This window comes from Bos indicus, chromosome 16, assembly GCF_029378745.1.
Source record: "Bos indicus isolate NIAB-ARS_2022 breed Sahiwal x Tharparkar chromosome 16, NIAB-ARS_B.indTharparkar_mat_pri_1.0, whole genome shotgun sequence".
In the NCBI taxonomy this organism is placed as follows: domain Eukaryota; kingdom Metazoa; phylum Chordata; class Mammalia; order Artiodactyla; family Bovidae; genus Bos; species Bos indicus.
The window spans coordinates 77130632-77154274 of record NC_091775.1 but is presented as its reverse complement, the minus strand read 5'-3'; the positions used below and the strand labels follow the sequence as shown (position 1 = coordinate 77154274).

Sequence of the window (23643 nt, the reverse complement as noted above, 5' to 3'; positions counted from 1 at the left end):
CTTGGGTCTAAACGCCCTTCACTGGTTTAGGGTGGAAGAAGCAGAACTCTGCAACACCATCGGTGAGAACAGCTCAAAGTGAGCCTATCACAGAATGCGGCTGCCCAAAGGTCAATGTGGTCTTAGGCTGCAGAATAGAAGAACGTTCTCCAGAATGAGAAGGTCACAGTCCCATGGCACTCTGCATTCTCCGACTCATCTAGGAGCCAGATAAGCACATTTATTCCCAAGCAAGCAAGCAGCCGACGGAGGGGCTGAAAACGAGCCCCTGAGGAAAGCATTGGAAGAACCTGGGTGTGTTCAGCATGATAGGCATGATGGCCTCGACAGTACAAGACTTGTCTCCAAATATTTGAGTTCTCATGGAGAACACATGTAAGCAAGATTGTCATTGGCTTCAAGAGTTACAGTGCAGCCAATGAATGGAAGGGGAGGTCATCCTACATTATTTCAGGACCAAGAAACAACTTTTAGGAGATTTCTGGGAAGATGGAGGATGAAAGGGTTCTCACACCTGGCGGTGTATAAGCAGAATTCTGGGCCACTACACTTGGCACGCACAGCTGTAAGAAATTCAGTCATGGAATGAAGGACATCCTATGCCTAAGAAGCTCTAATTCCAAGAGGGTAAGAGTCTCAAAGTTTAGGTGTATAACTGAAGATAAAACATATGTCAATTGCCTCTGTTAATGAAACATCCTCTAGAAGGAATGAGATCAGTGACACGTTATACTGAACAGTATCTTGGAAGCTCCCCGTTCCTGGACACAGCCAGGATGACAAGATAACACTGATAAGGAGCATTAAAAAATGATGCCAAAGGAATCATGTCTATGCTTCTAAGTGTCTAAGCGTAGACACTTGCAGACAAGTTTTGAGAAAATTTTCTCTGAACTCTTCTTATTGTGAGACACTTGATTATTTTTAAATGATCAGCTTTACAATACAGGAAGCCCCTCTGTCTTCCCTGTGTATTCAGCCAGCTAAATTCTCCCTCCAGTCTGTCTGTTCCTTGCAATGGGTACCATGTTTGGGAAACACTGAGCTGGGATCAAGACCTGGGTGAAGTTCCCCTTGTACTTTTTAGCACATCTCCCCGCTCCTGAACGTCTGTGCACAATGACAGAAAGGTTCCAGGTTGCCCCATATAGCTTGCAAGCATCTTCTGTGATGGGATAAACTCCCCAGCAGACATTCCTCAAAGATGACAGCAAATACAGGGCATTTTGGGGCTTCCCAGGTTGCACTAGTAGTGAAGAATCTGCCTTCCAATGTAGGAGACTTAAGAGATTCGGGTTTGATCCCTGGGTCGGGAAGATCCCCTAGAGGAGGGCATGGCAACCCACTCTGGTGTTCTTGCCTGGAGAATCCCATGGACAGAAGAGCCTTGCGGGCTACAGTCCATGGGGTCACAAAGAGTGAGACACGACTGAGCGGCAGAAAGCACACAAGGATGCTTTGGATTTATGACTAAGAGGTGATATCCGAAATATAACTTTTCTTAAACTTATACCAAGAATTTCAGAAAGAGAAGACTTTACAGAATTTACTCCCTAAGGAGACATCTTCTGAAGCTTTTTCATGAGGATTAACCAGTTTCAAATAGTGAAGGGGTGGGGGCAGCAGGGTAGGGGAGAAGGAACTTGGAGGAAGACAGGGGACAGGTACCCAACTCAGGAACTGGGTTTCAAGACTGTGAGTTTTCCAAGTTGGAAAAAAATAAAGCAAACCAGAACCCACGAGACTGGCATCTCTTGAATCTATTTACCAGGACAGTTAGCATCACTGCAGTCAGTAGTAACCTCGTGGGTCACTGCACTTGGAAGCTGGTCAAAATGACTCAGCATCTGTTTGTTATTTTGTATATGTAGGAAAAATATTGCCTTGGGTCAATTAGATTTTTCTTCAAAAACTGAACATTGCTGCAGTATAATTTCTCCCTTTCTCCTTTAAAAAAAATCTCAAAACAACTTGCCATTCCATTTAAAATATTACTTAGAGCTAGTAGATGCCAGACCTCATTGTCAAGCAGGTCCGTGATTTGTAATGAATATTGTGGTCAGGGGGAGACCCATGAATAGTGTCTAATAATTCTCAGCCCTTCATACATGGAGTAGGGTATAGACCAAGGCTGGTTTCAATTTCACTTCATATAAAGCACAGAAGACTATTTACCAGATGTCGTCCCTTTTCAAATAACTCTCAAATCTTGGGGTGAATTACAGCTCACTTCAAAGCAGTCTGTTGCAATTACCTTTCCGACATTTTCAGTGCAAAAGAATCATAATAAAAAGAAACAGGTATATATTGATCACTATCAACAGCGATCTTTGGAACGATGTCGGAAGTAAGGCCTTTGAAGTGCATTTCAAACTCATCTGCTGGAGAAATTACATCAATTAGTTTATGGCATCTACCCAGTTTCCATGTTGTTACTTTTTAAAAATATTTTCTTTCTTGGACACGTAAGTAGAATACCTGTTTTCTCCAATGCAACTCTTAAAAATACACCTTTGAATAAAATTGGTGGTTTATAAAAGTGCTAAACTGAGGCACGATTTTGGAGCAAGTGTGAACGGCATAGAAAGGGGGGCAAGAAAGTAACTGTTTCTTAGGAAAGAAACTCCTACTACGCACGAGCCACTGAGCTATACGCACGAGCCATTGAGCTAGGACTTGGTATTGACTAGTTTCATGGCCTATTCTTCAAAAAGACTGCTTCCCTTTCAAGTAAAATATACAATAAATTTCTGATACACCACAAATGGTAAGATTGTAGCAGCATTTTGTAAACACCAAGAAGGAAACCCGCTTGGATGGGAGCTGTGGGCTTAGTTTTCGCTTCTCTGCGTGGCTGAAACCCTGGCGTGGGACGCATTCACTGAGACGGAACTAGTGCACACCCCCAGCCTCTTCTGTTTCCCGTCGGCGGGCAGCCAGCAACAGCGTCCTTTGGGGTCATCACCGCCAGCAGCAGCCTGGCCATTAAGCCCCCGGCCCACCCAGCCCCCAGCCCCCTCACCTCCATGACAGCTGTGGCCGCGGTAGGGCCTGTAGCACTCACACCGGTGACCGAGCCACAGGTTGAGGCAGCGTCCTCTGTTGCGACAAGGCTGGCTCTCACACCAGTCCTTTCGGGCGCAGCCTGCCTTGACGTTCAGAGACTGGTCAGATAAGACGTTCTCTGCGGTGATGGCATTCGAGTCCAAGTGCACGTCTTGGAGGCAGCCTACGAGCGAAGGTGCGGATGGTATCCTATAGACGTTAAGCAGAGCATCACCACTGTGGGCTCTTCCTTCTGGCAAACCCCCCAAAAAGGAGTTCTGGAGAGCACACGCTGATGACCCATCACTTTCAAATGGAGAAGGAGCCCTAGCAACGCATGTCCCCATGCAAGAGTCGTCGCGCAGGGCCAGGGTCACAGCCTCTGCAAACGTCGCCTCCACCGCATGCCACCCTCCATCGCTGGTGTCGTGGGGGATGAGCAGGACCACCTTCGGCCGATCGCTGACTTGAACGGTCAAGTGGACAAAGCCAGCCAGCACCTCCAGCATCACAAACGCGTCCCGGTCACCCCGGAAGAGCAGCAGAGCCGCCGGCTGGACGGTCTGGAACCTGAGGGCTATGGTACAGCCTGAGTCCTGGGCCAGAGCTGAGCCACTTGAGACCCACAGGAAGCCACTGCCCAAAAAGGACAGCGTGGTGACGGTTCCACACCGTGACCCGGTGTAGCCAGGGGGGCACAGGCAGTCGAATCCGTGCTGGCCGTCGTGGACGTGGGGGACGCACGTCCCGTTGTTTAGACACGGATGATCAGCACAGCCCAGGAGAATATCAGAGCAGTCCCTGCCTCCAAAGAAGACTCCAGAATGGGGATCAAATGGGCAGTGGCAAGTGTAACCCTCAGGCGAGTTCTCACAAGTGCCCCCATTGCGGCAAGGGCTGGACGAGCACTCATCCACGTCCTCTTCACAGTGGACTCCTGTTCAAGGACAGAGAACAGACCTGAGTTACATACAGTCAGATCGAACACAGACACCTCACATCATCCTCATGTGGAATCTTGCGGAGGGGCAGACGGGCTCACTTTTAGGGCTGTAACAGAGAGAAGTGTGAATCATGATCGAGGGTATGATCATTCTGCCTGTGAGTTGCGTGGAAGTGCCGTCACAGCAAGCCTGGAATTCTTCCTCTAGAAATCGGCTCCTTGCCATGTAGAGTGGCTGACTCAAATTATCACCGACAGACACATATGTGACACTGAATTTTTTTTAGAGAGAGAGACTGCTATTGGGATCAAATCTAGACACAAACTATTTGTTTGGGGACTTAATTCCCAGATATGGTTTATGCCACCATGGGCTGCTAATTTCACTCTGTTCTACTTGGGAACAGCAATCTGCCTTCTCCATTTTTGGCAACTCCCCATAATCCCTAGCAGCTTCCCCGGTGGCTCAGATGGTAAAGAATCTGCCTGCCAATGCAGGAGATGCGAGTTTGATCCCTGGGTCAGGAAGGTGCCCTGGAGGAGTGCATGGCAACCCACTCCAGTATTGTTGCCTGGGAAATCCCATGGACAGAGGAGCCTAGCCAGCTACAATCCACAGGCTCGCAAAGAGCTGGACACGACTCAGCAACTAAAGAACAAGAACATAATCCCTAGACCAACAGACAGTGCAGACGCCTCTCTCTGCAGAGGCTTCTGAGGAGAATAGAGGATCCCTTCTCCTGTTCACCAGGATTCTAACATAAACTGTGAAAACTATCCAACAACAAGCCCTGGCTTCTAGCTTCTTCACTTTCTTTTACTCTTCTTCCTGACTCTCAAGTCAAAAAAAATTTTGATACCTAATTAGAGAACTCATTAAATGAATTCTATTAGAATTCATTTAATCCAAGTAACAAAAAGAAACATAACACTTGGTGAGAGTGATGGTTGCAGCTTTTTACAGAAGTTCAAATGCACAAATGCTGCTAACAGAAACCGACATGTGTGTAGCACTTACACAGTTTTGCCAACACCGTGACCCACATTGTGCGTCTGTACTTACTGAAAGGTCCAGCTAAGGGAGTGAGCAGGTTACATTTACTTTTTGTGTCTAGGTCTTCTGACCTACAAAACAGGGTTAATAATAGTACCTGCAGCATAGTTCAGTTCAGTTCAGTTGCTCAGTCGTGTCCGACTCTTTGCAACCCCATGAATCGCAGCACGCCAGGCCTCCCTGTCCATCACCAACTCCCGGAGTTCGCTCAGACTCACGTCCATCAAGTCAGTGATGCCATCCAGCCATCTTATCCTCTGTCGTCCCCTTCTCCTCCTGCCCCCAATCCCTCCCAGCATCAGAGTCTTTTCCAATGAGTCAACTCTTCGCATGAGGTGGCCAAAGTACTGGAGTTTCAGCTTCAGCATCATTCCTTCCAAAGAAATCCCAGGGCTGATCTCCTTCAGAATAGACTGGTTGGATCTCCCTGCAGGCAAGGGACTCTCAAGAGTCTTCTCCAACACCACAGTTCAAAAGCATCAATTCTTCGGCGCTCAGCTTTCTTCACAGTCCAACTCTCACATCCATACATGACCCCTGGAAAAACCATAGCCTTGACTAGAAGGACCTTTGTTGGCAAAGTAATGTCTCTGCTTTTGAATATGCTATCTAGGTTGGTCATAACTTTCCTTCCAAGGAGTAAGTGTCTTTTAATTTCAGGGCTGCAGTCACCATCTGCAGTGATTTTGGAGCCCAGAAAAATAAAGTCAGCCACTGTTTCCACTGTTTCCCCATCTATTTGCCATGAAGTGATGGAACCAGATGCCATGATCTTCGTTTTCTGAATGTTGAGCTTTAAGCCAACTTTTTCACTCTCCACTTTCACTTTCATCAAGAGGCTTTTGAGTTCCTCTTCACTTTCTGCCATGAGGGTGGTGTCATCTGCATATCTGAGGTTATTGATATTTCTTCCGGCAATCTTGATTCCAGCTTGTGTTTCTTCCAGTCCAGTGTTTCTCATGATGTACTCTGCATATAAGTTAAATAAGCAGGGTGACAATATACAGCCTTGACGTCCTCCTTTTCCTATTTGGAACCAGTCTGTTGTTCCATGTCCAGTTCTAACTGTTGCTTCCTAACCTGCATACAAATTTCATGAACAGTACGAAAAGGCAAAATGATAGAATACTGAAAGAGGAACTCCCCAGGTCAGTAGGTGCCCAATATGCTACTGGAGATCAGTGGAGAAATAACTCCAGAAAGAATGAAGGGATGGAGCCAAAGCAAAAACAATACCCAGCTGTGGATGTGACTGGTGATAGAAGCAAGGTCCGATGCTGTAAAGAGCAATATTGCATAGGAACCTGGAATGTCAGGTCCATGAATCAAGGCAAATTGGAAGCGGTCAAACAAGAGATGGCAAGAGTGAATGTCGACATTCTAGGAATCAGTGAACTGAAATGGACTGGAATGGGTGAATTTAACTCAGATGACCATTATATCTACTACTGTGGGCAGGAATCCCTCAGAAGAAATGGAGTGGCCATCATGGTCAACAAAAGAGTCTGAAATGCAGTACTTGGATGCAATCTCAAAAATGACAGAATGATCTCTGTTCGTTTCCAAGGCAAACCATTCAACATCACGGTAATCCAAGTCTATGCCCCAACCAATAACGCTGAAGAAGCTGAAGTTGAACGGTTCTATGAAGACCTACAAGACCTTTTAGAACTAACACCCAAAAAAGATGTCCTTTTCATTATAGGGGACTGGAATGCAAAAGTAGGAAGTCAAGAAACACCTGGAGTAACAGGCAAATTTGGCCTTGGAATACAGAATGAAGCAGGGCAAAGACTAATAGAGTTTTGCCAAGAAAATGCACTGGTCATAACAAACACCCACTTCCAACAACACAAGAGAAGACTCTATACATGGACATCATCAGATGGTCAACACCGAAATCAGATTGATTATATTCTTTGCAGCCAAAGATGGAGAAGCTCTATACAGTCAGCAGAAGACCAGGAGCTGACTGTGGCTCAGATCATGAACTCCTTATTGTCAAATTCAGACTTAAATTGAAGAAAGTAGGGAAAACCAATAGACCATACAGGTATGACCTAAATCAAATCGCTTATGATTATACAGTGGAAGTGAGAAATAGATTTAAGGGACTAGATCTGATAGATAGAGTGCCTGATGAACTATGGAATGAGGTTCGTGACATTGTACAGGAGAGAGGGATCAAGACCATCCCCATGGAAAAGAAATGCAGAAAAGCAAAATGGCTGTCTGGGGAGGCCTTACAAATAGCTGTGAAAAGAAGAGAAGTGAAAAGCAAAGGAGCAAAGGAAAGATATAAGCATCTGAATGCAGAGTTCCAAAGAACAGCAAGAAGAGATAAGAAAGCCTTCTTCAGTGATCAATGCAAAGAAATAGAGGAAAACAACAGAATGGGAAAGACTAGAGATCTCTTCAAGAAAATTAGAGATACCAAGGGAACATTTCATGCAAAGATGGGCTCAATAAAGGACAGAAATGGTATGGACCTAACAGAAGGAGAAGATATTAAGAGATGGCAAGAATATACAGAAGAAGTATACAAAGAAGATCTTCACGCCCCAGATAATCACAATGGTGTGATCACTGACCTAGAGCCAGACATCCTGGAATGTGAAGTCAAGTGGGCCTTAGAAAGCATCACTACGAACAAAGCTAGTGGAGGTGATGGAATTCCAGTTGAGCTATTCCAAATCCTGAAAGATGATGCTGTGAAAGTGCTGCACTCAATATGCCAGCAAATTTGGAAAACTCAGCAGTGGCCACAGGACTGGAAAAGGTCAGTTTTCATTCCAATCCCAAAGAAAGGCAATGCCAAAGAATGCTCAAACTACTGCACAATTGCACTCATCTCACAAGCTAGTAAAATAAAGCTCAAAATTCTCCAAGCCAGGCTTCAGCAATATGTGAACCGTGAGCTGGTTTTAGAAAAGGCAGAAGAACCAGAGATCAAATTGCCAACATCCACTGGATCATCGAAAAAGCAAGAGAGTTCCAGAAAAACATGTATTTCTGCTTTATTGACTATGCCAAAGCCTTTGACTGTGTGGATCACAATAAACTGTGGAAAATTCTGAAAGAGATGGGAATACCAGACCTGCAGCACAGGGCTTTTTAAAGATTGAGTTAAGACACATCGGATGCTCATAACATTGCTTGATATATAAATAACTACTCCATAAGTGTTGGCTGTAATTAAAACATAGTAACAAAAGGAATTATTCTCTCATGCCAAAATCGAGTAGCACTATCATCATTGAGAGAAATTACTTAGAAAGTGTAGGCATATGGAGTGACTGACAAATTGTACAACTCTCCGTAATGAGAGATTTACTGGGACAGCATGTTAGGCTGGAGTCTCACTCCTCATGAGAGAAGGGAAACTGTTTTATTCGACAGTGCGTGTCTAAACCACAGCACGATGCCTGCCTGGCGCTTAGAAATTAATTTTTTAATGAATTGATTAATGATGACCATTGTAAGCTGACTAAAATGTTCATACTGAACTTATACTGATCTAATCCAAAGCCCAAAGTGCTCTTTTTGTGTCTATTTTCAGGTAAATTTACCCAAAGCACCATATGTTTAGACTCTCGACTGAACCCTACTGTACTTACATCTCACTCTACTTGGATCGCTTTCATACAAGTTTGTTAATCCAAAAATACTTCAAGCTCCATGAAAAGAGGGAGCATAGCACAATCTTAGAGTCTCCAACAGTCCCTGCACAGGGCTGAGCAGGTATGTGTTATAAAAGAAACTGGATGAGTAGACAAAGTAAAATGAAATCAAATGGATTTGTTCTTTATAATAATGAATCATCCTAGATTTCCTCTTCTTGGGCTCTAAAATCCCTGCAGATGGTGACTGCAGCCATGAAATCAAGGCGATTGCTTCTTGGCAGGAAAACTATGACAAGCCTAGACAGCATATTAAAATACAAAGACATCACTTTGCCAACAAAGGTCCATGATAGTCAAGGCCATGGTCTTTCCAGTAGTCATGTATGGATGTCAGAGCTGGACCAGAAAGAAAGCAGAACACTGAAGAACTGATGCTTTTGCATTGCGATGCTGGAGAAGACTCGAGAGTCTTTCAATAGCAAGGAGATCAAAGAGGCCAACCCTAAAGGAAATTAACCCTGAATATTCATTGGAAGGACTGATGCTGAAGCTGAAGCTCTAATACTTTGGCCACCTGATGCAAAGAGCTGGCTCACTGGAAAGGACCCTGATGCGGGGAAAGATTGAGGGCAGGAGAAGGGGGTGGCAGAGGATGAGATGGTTGGATGGCATCATCGATTTGATGGACAAAATCTTGGACAAACTCTTGGAGATAGTGAAGGACAAGGAATCCTGGCATGCTGCAGTCCATGGGGTCACAAAGAGTCAATCATAACTTGGTGACTGAACAATCAAAAAATAATCATCCTTATAGGTAATAGAGAGCTGACATAGGAATTACAGGCTATATTCTAAAGGAGAGTTCTAATGCAAGTTTCATCTAATTGAACTTACAACAAGTTCTTCTAAAACTTTGTTAGAAGATATTTTACTTAGATTTGATTTTCATAGGATTTTAAGCACAGAAAAAATTAATCTGCAAGCATTTAATTAAGAGGAATACTGAACAACTCATGAGTTATAATCAAAGTGAAACACCTTGTCCCCACCCATTGTGCTTTTCAACATGCTTAATGGAGTAGGGGGTAAAAGCTTGGATGAAATCTCCAGCAGACTTCAAGTCTTTTCTGCAGAGCCTTGAGTAATAATAGTCTTAAGGGCATATTTTAAACACCGATGCTAAATAGTCATAAGAACCATCAAGTTTTAGTACATTTCAGGATTGAATCTTCTTTCTCTGCCAGGTGGACTTCAGGCTGCCTTGGAAATGACTTAAGGAGCTCCCCCTTCTTTTTCCCTCCACTCTGCCCCCCTACCCTTCTAGACTTCTGCCTTGAGTGTCAGAAGGGTTCAGAAGGTATTCCCTGCGGGTGCTGGTGGTGGATGCTCCACGCTCCCTGAGACTGGCGGGTGCTTCAGGGGGACTTATTCTGGGGGCTCTTTCCTGGGTCCTTGGTCTCCGTTGCTCCAGTGAAGACCCCAGAGAGCTGCCAGCAGGCCTTGCTCTCAAGTTGCCCCTCCACCAGCCCCTTCCCCATGGATTTCCTGAGGTTTGCTCCACTTCACCAACTCGGTCTGTCCGTTGTCATTCCTGAAACTTCTAAGAGGGACCAGGACCCGTTTCACACTGGCCACTGGCTGCCAGCCCTCCCGTGATTCCCCAAGAACCCCAGGTCCATGGGCTCTGCTTCACAAGTGGAGGGGAAGCAGGTCGCTGCCCAGCCCAGCCCAGCAGCATCCCCCTCGGCCTCCTCTCCTTCTCCTGCGGCCCCAGGCATGCCCTTTCGCCTCTAGGTTCCTCAGGTAGGTGGAGAATCTAGGCTAAGTTGCCGCTCCTGCTCTTCCCACAAATTATGTGAGACTGCAGTCTCCTTGGAGCCACTCTGGCGGGTTGTAGTGAGAATGTAACCCTCAGCCTGGCATGTGAGGGCTGGGCTCCAGCTTGGCATAGCAGCCAGTTTCTCCAGAGAAATCTCTGCACAAACTCGCTCCTTCAGGCTGCCTCCTGGGAGCTTTCATAGAACTTTGAAATGAGCCTAAGTCTGTCATCTGTCTTGATTTTGACATTCTGTACTATAGTCTCTCAAAACTCATGCTGGTTCCTGAAGCAACCGTATTTTGACCCATTGTGATGTGCTGGGCTAAGTCACTCCTACTCTGAGGAGCGACAGGCTGCTAAGTTGTGTCCTGCTCTTTGCAAGGCTATAGACTGTAGCCCAGCAGGCTCCTCCATCCATGGGATTCTTCAGACAAGAACACTGGAGTGGGCTTCCATGCCCTCCTCCAGGGGATCTTCCCAACCCAGGGATCAAACCCAAGTCTCTTATGTCTCCTGCATTGGCAGATGGGTGCTTTACCACTAGTGACACCTGGGAAGTCTTTTTTGACCCCTTAGTTGAAGTTTTAATTTACCATTTTCTTAAATGTATAAGATACCTATTCTGAGCCTCGCAGAGGATTGTGAGAGACACAGAGGACACAGGCCAGGCCTCAATATGCTTAGGGCATGACAGAATAAGAAAACTCGTATTTATGCAAGTACAGAAAATGCATTGCGTATAGCAGGTTCTCAAAGAATGTATGGATAATAAGTGAGGATCAAACTAGGGGGACACTTGAGAAGATTTAGCTACCGCACAATTGCACTCATCTCACATGCTACTAAAGTAATGCTCAAAATTCTCCAAGCCAGGCTTCAGCAATATGTGAACTGTGAACTTCCAGATGTTCAAGCTGATTTTAGAAAAGGCAGAGGAACCAGAGATCAAATTGCCAACATCCGCTGGATCATGGAAAAAGCAAGAGAGTTACAGAAAAACATCTATTTCCGCTGTATTGACTATGCCAAAGCCTTTGACTGTGTGGATCACAATAAACTGTGGAAAATTCTGAAAGAGATGGGAATACCAGACCACCTGAATTGCCTCTTAAGAAATCTATATACAGGTCAGGAAGCAACAGTTAGAACTGGACATGCAACAACAGAGTGGTTCCAAATAGGAAAAGGAGTTCATCAAGGCTGTATATTGTCACCCTGCTTATTTAACTTATATGCAGAGTACATCACGAGAAACGCTGGGCTGGAAGAAGCACAAGCTGGAATCAAGTTTGCTGGAAGAAATACCAATAACCTCAGATATGCAGATGACACCACCCTTATGGCAGACAGTGAAGAGGAACTCAAAAGCCTCTTGATGAAAGTGAAAGGGGAGAGTGAAAAAGTTGGCTTAAAGCTCAACATTCAGAAAATGAAGATCATGGCATCTGGTTCCATCACTTCATGGCAAATAGATGGGGAAACAGTGGAAACAGTGTCAGACTTTATTTTGGGGGGGCTCCAAAATCACTGCAGATGGTGACTGCAGCCCTGAAATTAAAAGACACTTACTCCTTGGAAGGAAAGTTATGACCAACCTAGACAGCATAATGAAAAGCAGAGACATTACTTTACCAACAAAGGTCCGTCTAGTCAAGGCTATGGTTTTTCCAGGGGTCATGTATGGATGTGAGAGTTGGACTGTGAAGAAAGCTGAGCGCCGAAGAATTGATGCTTTTGAACTGTGGTGTTGGAGAAGACTCTCAAGAGTCCCTTGGACTGCAAGGAGATCCAACCAGTCCATTCTGAAGGAGATCAGCCCTGGGATTTCTTTGGAAGGAATGATGCTGAAGCTGAAACTCCAGTACTTTGGCCACCTCATGCAAAGAGTTGACTCATTGGCAAAGACTCTGATGCTGGGAGGGATTGGGGGCAGGAGGAGAAGGGGATGACAGAGGATAAGATGGCTGGATGGCATCACTGACTTGATGGACGTGAGTCTGAGTGAACTCCGGGAGTTGGTGATGGACAGGGAGGCCTGGTGTGCTGCGATTCATGGGGTCACAAAGAGTTGGACACGACTGAGCGACTGAACTGAACTGAGCCAAGACAGACTTTATTTTCTTGGGTTCCAAAGTCACTGTAGATGGTGACTGCAGCCATAAAATTAAAAGATACTTCCTCCTTGGGAAAAAAGCTATGACAAACCTAGACAGGGTATTAAAAAGCAGAGACATCACTTTACTAACAAAGGTCCATATAGTCAAAGCTATGGTTTTCCCAGGAGTCATGTGCAGATGTGAGAGTTGGACCATAAAGAAGACTGAACACCAAAGAATTGATGCTTTTGAATTGTGGTGTTGGAAAAGATTCTTGAGAGTCCCTTGGACTGCAAGGAGATCAAACCTGTCAGTCCTAAAGGAAATCAACCCTGAATATTCATTGGAAGGACTGATGCTGAAATTGAAGCTCCAATACTTTGGCCACCTGATGCAAAGAGCCAACTCATTGGAAAAGACCCAGATGCTGAGGAAGCTTGAGGGCAGGAGGAGAAGGGGGGACGACAGAGGATGAGAAGGTTGGATGGCATCATCGACTCAATGAACATAAATTTAAGCAAACTCCAGGAGACAGTGAAGGTCAGGGAAGCCTGGGGTGCTGTAGTCCACAGGGTTGGAAAGAGTTGAACACTACTGAGTGACTGACCAACAAGCCAGGTTTTAAGGAAAAAGCATTGAATGAGAGATTGTTGTAAATCTTTAGTTGTGTAAACTAAAAATTTTAAATCAAATAAATCAATAAATATTGATTACATATCTTCTGCATACAAAAAACACTGTGGATAACATGGAATAAAAACTGACCCCCATCCTCACTAGTTTAATGGAAAAATAAGACAAATGTGTGAAAAATTAAATGAAAGTATATATTAAGACAACATTAGAGAGAACACTAAACAGGGTATAATGGGTTCTAAGTGAATCGTATGAACAATGGCTGCTCTGGAGAGACAGCGATCTTCAGGATGGGCTGGGTTGGGAAGATTTTGTAGGTAGAATTTAAGACAGGTTTTCAAGTATGGATCAGATTGGCAAAGACACATGCACACTTAGCCAAATCAACAAAAACTGTTCCCTGGAAAACCATTAGACATTTAGAGGTGACAGTGCGCTTGGCAATCTAGTTGGCATGGAGGATTTATGCAGGAAAAGCAAGTTAGAAAGATTAAATGTAGCCAGATTGGAGAAGGTCTGGCATTGAGGGCGTTTTGTTTCAATTAATTAATTAATTTTTGGAAGGCAATGGGGATTAAGCTGGTAGTTGTTGAATGGAAGGCAGAGCTGCTTTCGCCTAAGGACCCATCCCACGGGATCTGTACCAGATGAAATGGGAAGAAACCAGAGACAGGAAGATGCGAGGCAGCTGTGAGGGTCATCCACACCTAAGGTTAGGAGGGCCTGGAATCAGACACTTACTTCTTCATCATTACGGTCTCCTTTCATTTATCTTTGGTCAGCAAATAAGTACAGAGAGTGATATTTCTTTATGGTTGCTTACTGCATTTTATCTTGCAACTCCTAAAATTTATAGATTTAATCTTTCACAAAATAACTACCAATCACTTGATTATTAGTATGTGTTTCCTTTAAATATAAACAAGAAAAACTAGTTTTAGATTTTACTACCATCATGGGGAAAAAAGAGAGTCTAGTCTAGGTCAATAGGTCTGAAGAAAGGTCAATATTTAGGTCAATAGTCTGAAGAAAGTAAGAAGAATTAGATATTAAAAGTAGAAAGGTAATTTATGCTTTCACTTTGCTTAAAATCTATTCTATTGACATCTCCAACATAAAATAAGGTTAGATATATTTATTTCACGAACTTAGAAAATTAAAATGGGAAGAGAGACTGAAGCTTCTTTTCTTGGCTATTTGACTAGCTTGGCAAAGAATGTCTGCTGTCAATCAAGATAAAAGGATTAAGGAATATTTGTGGGATTATCTGTGTCATTCAGTCTTCTTAATGGGTATTTTAGTTGACAATGAGTTGGTTATTTAGGTCCTTCTATTTATAGAACGAGGTGGATTGCTTAAAGCTGTTATGTTGTTTATATGAAGTCTATTCATTTAATTCAAAAAGGTCACTTCCTTTTATTTTTCTAAAATTCTTTTATTTGAAGATCTGATTCTATGATAAGATTGTATTTAAAAAATAATCAAGATAGGGAAAATTCATATTATCTGGAAAACCCCATATTTCCTGCTGCTGCTGCTGCTAAGTCGCCTCAGTCGTATCCGACTCTGTGCGACCCCATAGAGGGCAGCCAACTAGGCTCCCCCATCCCTGGGATTCTCCAGGCAAGAACACTGGAGTGGGTTGCCATTTCCTTCTCCAATGCATGAAAGTGAAAAGTGAAAGTGAAGTCGCTCAGTCGTGCTGGACTCTTAGCGACCCCATGGACTGCAGCCCACCAGGCTCCTCCATCCATGGGATTTTCCAGGCAAGAGTACTGGAGTGGGGTGCCATTGCCTTCTCCATCCCATATTTACATAAGAATAAATTATATTCATGGATAAAAAGGACATAGACTTTATGTTTAATATAAATATCATGAACTGTTAAATGACCCTTTGCTATATTCCCACTTAGAAAATCATAGCTAATGAAATATCTAATAGAAAATTATTTCTACAAAAACTTATATACAAGTAAGTTTCATCTTTCTTTATTTTAAATGACTCAGGTGTTTTCTTTATTTTAATAAATAGAAATCAAGAAAAAATTAAAGTCCAAGGACTCGTTGCCTAAACATTGCCTGTACTCATGACTTTCTGTTACTCAAAACTCATCATTTTCAGTTGATAGTCATCTCTAATATAGCATCAACACCAGTTGCTAAATAACCATCTTGAACACTGTAACAATGGTACCAATCACCTATACAAGTATTAAGAAAAGCATGAGTTACCTATGAGCATTGCCATTAAAATGTGAAAACCTTGGGTCCTGGCTCCAAACATTTTCCTGTAGAAAAGGGGATATCCATCCAAACACCTACTAGGTTGACAGGACCAGTTTCTGATGCTTTTCTACCATTTTCCAAAAGTGTGTCACCTTCTTCCTTCAGGCAGAGGCTTGGGACTTGGTCTGGGTGCCGGATCAGTGGGGCTTAGTGTAAGACCCATTTGCGCTGCTTACCAAGCAGACTTGTTACAGCCTTAGTCTCTCCTTAGTCCTGACGCCTCCCCCTTCTAAGTCCCAAGAGCAAATGTTAACAGGAACACGGCCACCTCTATCCCAGAAGGAGGCGTTTGCGGGGCTTGACAGACAGACTGGAATTTTTGGTAACTTCTATCATGGACCATTAGAGATCGATTTTATTTTTTCTTCACAACAATGAAAATGGTTTCTGTTTTCATTTTTCCCCTATTTTGCTTTCGAACAGCAGTTAGGAAATTTATGGCAGCTTTGAATCTATTGAATGTCCATGTAGGGCAGTGGCAAAGAGAAACTAAGGAGACAGCGGGGGTTTTCATCCACAGATTGTGGCCAGTTATTTGTGTGATGCTCCCAGGCTTCAATTCCACTTCTCTGGGAAAAAAAAAAAAATGACTATGCTCTGTTCGTCTTAAATATAATGGCATTTGATGCTGTGCAATAGGACAATTTGAATAGGTGAGGTGTTTGGGACATACTTGAGGAGCTGGTGCTTGACGGTTTTGTTTTGCTCTTTTTTTAACAGACCTGAGGATCTGCAGAGGTTTCACTCGGGCAAAACAGGCAGAGACCTCACCAAGCGGCACCGAACTGCCTCGAGGCCTGAAATCCTTACCACTGGAGCAATTTCTGTAGGCTGAGGTCTGGTCTCTTAGAAGGCTTGAAAAGATGAAAATATTACCTGAGAAGGGTGGTAGCTGTGTCATGAGGCAGGATCAGTGCCTTCTCATGGGTCAGTATATAAGCCTCAACATCTGCCAGGGGGCTTCTCCGGTGACTCGTCAGTGCAGGAGACAGGGCTTCAATGCCTGCTCTGGGAGGTTCCCACGTGCCACGGAGCGACAAAGTCCGCGTGCCACAACTACTGAGCCTGTGCTCCAGAGCCCGGGAGCCGCCACCCCCGAGGCCTCGCGCCTGGAGTCTGCTCTCCGCAACAGAGAAGCCGCTGCGATGAAAAGCCCACACGCCACTAGAGGGTAGCCCCACCCCTTGCCACAGCCAGAGAAAAGCCTGCAGAGCTGCGAAGACCCGGCAAAGCCAAAAACAAATTTAAAAAGTTATTTTTTAAAAGTCTGCCGTGGATCTGAGTCAGAGAGGCTGTGATGGAAACCAGGTGATAAGGAAAAAGTCATTGCAATAGTATGTTCCTCCACTCACTGATTATTTCTTCACCCTTTTAACTGTGCTGGATGAATGAACATCACTCATTATTCACTCATCCTTTTAACAGGTGCTGGAAATAGGATGTGAGCAAAAGGAGCCTTGGCTCTGCTTCACGGGAGGGAACATGGGTTACCCAGGTTTACAGCCCTGGGGAAGGCTGGGCAGATGGGGGTCTCGGGGACCATAGGACCAAGTCAGCCCGTGGGGGCTAGAGGAGAGGGTGCGGTGCAGGGGAGAAGCAACATGTTCAGAGTTCTGACCAATGGATCAGCTCAGAGAGAAGTTTCTAGCGACCATCAGGGAGCCAGAATAATGAAATAGAATAAACAAAGAGTAGGAGCCTTGAAAACTGATTTTCAAAAGCCAACTTTGATATTTTCTAGGCTATGAGAACTCGGCAGGCTTCCCAGGTGGCGCCGTGGTAAAGACTCACCTGCCAATGCAGGAGACACAGTGATGGGTCTGATCTGTGACTCAGGAAGATCCCCTGGAGAAGAAATAGCAACCTGCTCCAGCATTGTTGCCTGGAGAATCCCGTGGACAGAGGAGCCTGGTGGGCTGCAGGCCACGGGGTCGCAAAAGAGTTGAACTCGACTGAGCATGCACATGCATGCACGCAGGGGAGCTCAGGGGAACTCAGGAAGCAGGGAGCTCAGGGGAACTCAGGCGAGTAGCTATTTTTTAAGCTAACACTAATGTATGAAGTGGACATAATAAAGCCTATTAAGCAGTTATTTCTGTGTGAGCAAAATGAGAACTATAAATGCTTGGGGCATAGTAATATTTCAAAAGAACTTCAATAATTTGTGTGTGTGTGTAATGGATAAGTAAACTTGAATATAAATGACTAGAACTAAAATGTAGAAGGCACGCTGACCAAATCTGCAGGCAACGTGAACTTGTTCAGGATAAGGACTCCTCTGAACCAGAAATGACGGGCCAACCCAACAGTTGTTTCCCCTGCACGTCTCTCCCCCTTCCTTACGGCCAGAGCACACCTCCACCATAATGGATGCCGATGACAGACTCTCACATCCTCCTTGATAGCTGGGCCATGGGCACGTGACCTAGTCCCAGGCAACGGAACCTGAGGAGGCTCTGCTAGGGGGCCTCTGCAAAGGGCTTTCCTTCCTAACATGAAAAGATACGCGGCCGTCCTCTGATATTGTCTTGTAGATATGTCCTGCGGCTGTCACAGTGGAAGATGCTATCTAGGGCAACGGAAATGATAATCCTTCTGAAACTCCAGATTTCTAATGCTTTTAATCCTTTCAGTTCAGTTCAGCCGCTCAGTCATGTCCAACTCTTTGCAGTCCCGTGGACGGCAGCACACCAGGCTTCCCTGTCCATCACCAACTCCTGGAGCTTGCTCAAACTCATGTCCATCGAGTCAGGGATGCCATCCCCGACCATCTTATCCTCTGTGGTCCCTTTCTCTTCCCACCTTCAATCTTTCCCAGCATCAGGGTTTTTTCCAACGAGTCACTTCTTTGCATCAGTGGGCCAAAGTATTGGAGCTTGAGCTTCAACATCAGTCCTTCCAATGAATATTCAAGACTGATTTCCTTTAGAATGGACTGGTTGGATCTCCTTGCAGTCCAAGGGACTCTCAAGAGTCTTCTCCAACACCACAGTTCAAAAGCATCAATTCTTCAGCCCTTAGCTTTCTTCACAGTCCAACTCTCACATCCATACATGACTACTGGAAAAACCATAGACGGACCTTTGTTGACAAAGTAATGTCTCTGCTTTTTAATATGCTGTCTAGGTTGGTCATAGCTGTTCTTCCAAGGAGCAAGTGTCTTTTAATTTCATGGCTGCAGTCACCATCTGCAGTGATTTTGGAGCCCAAGAATATAAAGTCTGTCCCTGTTTCCATTGTCTCCCCATCTATTTGCATGAAGTGATGGGAACAGATGCCATGATCTTAGTTTTCTGAATGTTGAGCTTTAAGCCAACTTTTTCACTCTCCTCTTTCACTTTCATCAAGAGGCTCTTTAGTTCTTCACTTTCTGCCATAAGGGTGGTGTCATCTGTATATCTGAGGTGATTGATATTTCTCCCGGCAAACTTGATTCCAGCTTGTGCTTCATCCAGCCCAGCATTTCAGCTGATGTACTCTGCATGTAAGTTAAATAAGCATGGTGACAATATACAGCCTTGATGAACTCCCTTCCTCATTTGGAACCAGTCTGTTGTTCCATGTCAGTTCTAACTGTTGCTTCTTAACTGGCATACAGATTTCTCAGGAGGCAGGTCAGGTGGTCTGGTATTTCCAACTCTTTCAGAATTTTCCACAGTTTGTTGTGATCCACACAGTCAAAGGTTTTGGCATAGTCAATAAAGCAGAAGTAGATGTTTTTCTGAAACTCTCTTGCTTTTTCGATGATCCAGTGAATGTTGGCAATTTGATCTCTGGTTCCTCTGTCTTTTCTAAATCCAGCTTGAACATCTGGAAGTTCATGGTTCATGTACTGTTGAAGCCTTGAAGAATTTTGAGCGTTACTTTACTAGCATGTGAGATGAGTGTAAGTGTGCAGTAGTTTGAACATTCTTCGGCATTGCCTTTCTTTGGGATTGGAAAGAAAACTGACCTTTTCCAGTCCTGTGGCCATGGCTGAGTTTTCCAAATTTGCTGGCATGTTAAGTGCAGCACTTTCAAAGCATTATCTTTTAGGATATGAAATAGCTCAACTGGAATTCCATCACCTCCACTAGCTTTGTTTGTAGTGATGCTTCCTAAGGCCCACTTGACTTTGCATTCCAGGATGTCTGGCTCTAGGTGAGTGGGTAGCCTTTCCCTTCTCCAGGGAATCTTCCCAACTCAGGGATCAAACCCAGGTCTCCCACATTGCAGATGTGTTCTTTACCAGCTGAGCCACTAGGGAAGCCCTTGAATCCTTTAATAGGAATTGCTATAAGAAGTACACTTCATAAGGAAATCTATAAATCAATTCTTTGAAACCATGTTGTTAGAGAAATTCTTGAAAAAAATAGGGACGTTTAACCCAGAGAAAAGCAGGTACTAGGGAACATCAGAAGGTCTGCAAGGAGCTGGAAGTCCAGCCTGTAAAACTGTCTTTTTTGTTTGGTGCTACCACGGAAAAGTGGCACCAACAGTAAGGTGCCCTAGGATGCTGTATTTATGCTCACTATGCAGAATCTCATGGACATCGATGCTGAGGTTCATAGAATCAGTTGTCTTGAAATACAGGAAGTTTCCTGACCTTGAAGATGTGCACATTTAGAAAGGATCACCATGCAGGGTGAATGCTACACAGAAAATTAAAGAAAAGATGGGTTACAGAGTCCAGTGACCCTATAATCTTCCAGCCCCGAGATTCTATCATCATTTAGAAGTAAAAGATGTGTTGTATGCATCACTGGTAAGTAAATAATATAAGAAGAGATTTCATCAGCAGAGCATGCTGAATACAATAAACTTAACATCTTCATAACCTTGTCACGGTTTTTAGAATATGTTTAAAAGGAAAGAGTAGTAGGTTCCTTAGAAGGTTTCTACCAGAATCAGTGAGATAGTTATTCTGAGTCTATAGGTCCAGCTTCTACTGGGGGCTTATCCAACACTGTTTATCTTGCCAAAACCTCCTACCTCCATTTTTACTTGCTTAAGAGAACAATTAAGATTTTAAAAATATATATCCATAATTTATTCTATGTTGATTATAGTTAAATTACAGTTTTCCAGAGGTCACCAGAAGCAATCTCAACCAGCCAGAACATAATCATGAAGATATATTCTAAAAGTGTCTATGTTTAAAAAACAGAGATTGCAAAGTTAACTATATCCTCAGACCCTTGTTCACCAGTTATTATTATTTTGTGTTAGTTGCTCAGTCATGTCTGACTCTTTGCGGCCACATGAACTATAGCCGACCAGGCTCCTCTGTCTGTGGGATTCTCCAGGCAAGAATACTGGAGTAGATTGCCAAGCCCTTCTCCAGGGGGTCTACCCGACCCAGGGATCAAACCCGTGTCTCTTACGTCTCCTGCATTGGCAGGTGGGTTCTTTACCACTAGCGCCATTATTTTAGACACAATTATTATTTTATACACACACCTTCTGATGTGCCCAGTACCTGCTTTTCTCTGGGTTAAACTTCTTTACTTTTTTCAATACCTGGATTACCTGGTATCCAGAAAGAGAAAAGAGGACTGTACCATATATATTTTCAGCATCAAGAAATAATATTTGAGAGCTGGACAGTGAGCTTGAGTAGATGGATTCTAAGAACTGTGAAGGGTCCCAGCTATGTGGATAGTTTACAATTCCCACAATGACAGAGTGTGCTGCTGCTGTCATTTCAGAAATGATGGAAGTGACTCCTGGCGGGTGCGACCGGGGCCCCCGTCTGCATGACTCCTGAGATGAGCCTATTCCTTCTCTTCTAAATCAACTTGCTTCCAAGGACAATACTGCAATGATATGGCATAAAATAATATGTGAAAGTAAACCAGTCAGGGAATATTAAAAATAGGAGCAAAATCAATATCTATTTTAAGGCTGCACTCCATAGGACAATGGCATTCAATAAACCAATAACATAAGTCATCAATAGAATGCATAAGTGCATGCAACCTTTTCCACCCAGAAATGCAAAAGAGTGTAGTATATTTCTGAAATATTTTAACACAAAATGGTGAAAAGAAAACATATTTTCCCACAAGAATCATACAAATGTTTTACCCCCAACCTTAGTGACATCAAAAAAGCTGGATGTTATCACTGGTGATTATCTTTTTTATTAAGATGTGTATGTGTACAGCATTGAGCACGGGGCTGTTTCTTCACCATCCATTTTCCTTTGATCTATTTCATTATTGCACTAAAGTTTGATTCAAGAGATACATACACACACTCTCTAGACGTGACATTTGTTCAGAACCGTACAGCCACTCAGATAAAAATACTGAGCCCAGAGGAAGATTCGATTCAGTCCATGTGTGAAGAGTATGGGGAGATCTTCAAATGGAAGACGAAATAGCTGCACAAAAGCTTTGCATTTCAGGCCTATGATGCACTTGATTTTTGCACTTCAAAAGTCCCACTTTGAAGCCCGGTGGGATGGGGGGAGTGATTTTTAGTTATTTTATGGATTACCAAGTAGAAAATGGAGCATTGCACATGTTCACTCCTGTTGTCTTTACTTTGAAAAGTAATTTCAGAGAAACTCAATCCAGTTCGACCGGAGCTCTCCTAATTGGCTCCGATCAGTAAATCATCAGAGACGACGCTGCCCTTGCTGAGTCCCTCTCCCCGCTTCTTGTCAAAAGCGCGTGATCAAACACCCGGTTATGGGGAATTACAGAAACCTGACCTGTGCTGGGCTCTACACGCTGCTCTTCCAGTGATGTTTGCCTTCTGTCTGCCATGGCGGGAAGTGCCTTTCCTTTCGCTGGGAGTGACAATCGTCCTCTCACAGGTTCATTAATATTTGGTTCTGCAGGGCCACCAAGTAATGTCCGAGGCTGAGGAAATGACTGAGCTGACGTTCAGGGCCCTCGACAATCTGGCTTCTATTTACCATCCCCTCCACCCCACCCCCAAGCCCAGCATTCCTTTCCACTGCCCACTACAGAAAGGGTCTGTACATGTGACACGGAGAAGGCAATGGCACCCCCTCCAGTACTCTTGCCTGGAAAATCCCATGGACGGAGGAGCCTGGTAGGCTGCAGTCCATGGGGTCACTAAGGGTCGGACATGCCTGAGTGACTTAGCACACACAGAAAGACAAATGCGGCAAATCTCACTTACATGTGGAACCTAGAATAATCAAATTCACGGAAGCAAAGAGCAGAGAGCGGGGGCTGGCAGGGACAGGAGTGAGGCAGAAATTGAAGGTTATCAGGACAGAGCTTCAATTATGCAAAGGGAACAAGTTCTAGAAACCTACTGTGCAGCAGAGTGTCAATAGTCACACTGTATTTTGTATGTAAAATCTGCTAATAGCAGATCTTATGTTCAATGCTTTAACAAAATTTTTAAAAATTTTAAGAGGTTAGATCTCATGTTAAATGTTCTTACTACAATAAAAAACGTAAATAGTAAATACATGAAGACATCTAAAATGGCTAAAGCTGTGTTCAAAAGCAAGTCATTGAGCATAATGATTTATTCCTGATTTAATTTATAACTAAAAGATAAAAATATAATCTTATAAAACAAAAAGCGAGTCATAAAAATAGAGGAAAAATAACTGCTGTTCAAATTTTAAGTTTTGGAAGTAGGAAATAATAGAGGAACAGAAGTGGTGAATACGGGAGGAAAAAGCATAATACACAGCAGAAGTGAAAGATTTAAGACCATTTAAGACCCATAGGTGTTTATCTCCACAGAGGGAAAAAGATAAATGACATACTAGATTTACTCAAGAAAAAAAGTTTAAATTAACAGCAAATACAAATATATTGTAAAACAAATAGAAAAGATGTACAAAAGAATACCATTTATAATACACAGTAATACATTTGAAAACAAGCGGGCATAATTTTCTGGGAAGTAAAAATGATCAAACAACTAAAGGAAGAATAGAAGGAGATAACAGCTAGGAGAAATAGTTCAAGAGCTTTTTACCACAAAAGGCTTAGGCGCTAAACAGTTTTTATAAAGTAATAATAACCCTGATGCTAGACAATATCCTACAAAAAGATGGAAAGGTGTTCAAAGCACGATATTTTCCTATCATAAAATCAACATCTAACTGTTAGATTATCCCCCCCAAAAAAAGCATGCAAACCAACCTTATTCATGCATATTGAT

General features: G+C 43.6%; 1 protein-coding gene across 5 annotated transcripts in view; it reads right to left on the bottom strand.

The window, feature by feature from the left end:
- CRB1 (crumbs cell polarity complex component 1) overlaps positions 1-23643 on the bottom strand; it is a 265895-nt gene that overhangs the window by 55702 nt on the left and 186550 nt on the right. For all 5 annotated transcript variants that reach the window (XM_070768705.1, XM_070768706.1, XM_070768707.1 and 2 more), the window contains one exon: positions 3023-3982. In XM_070768705.1, the coding sequence (XP_070624806.1) occupies positions 3023-3982 (960 nt within the window). The remainder of the gene's footprint in view (positions 1-3022; positions 3983-23643) is intronic.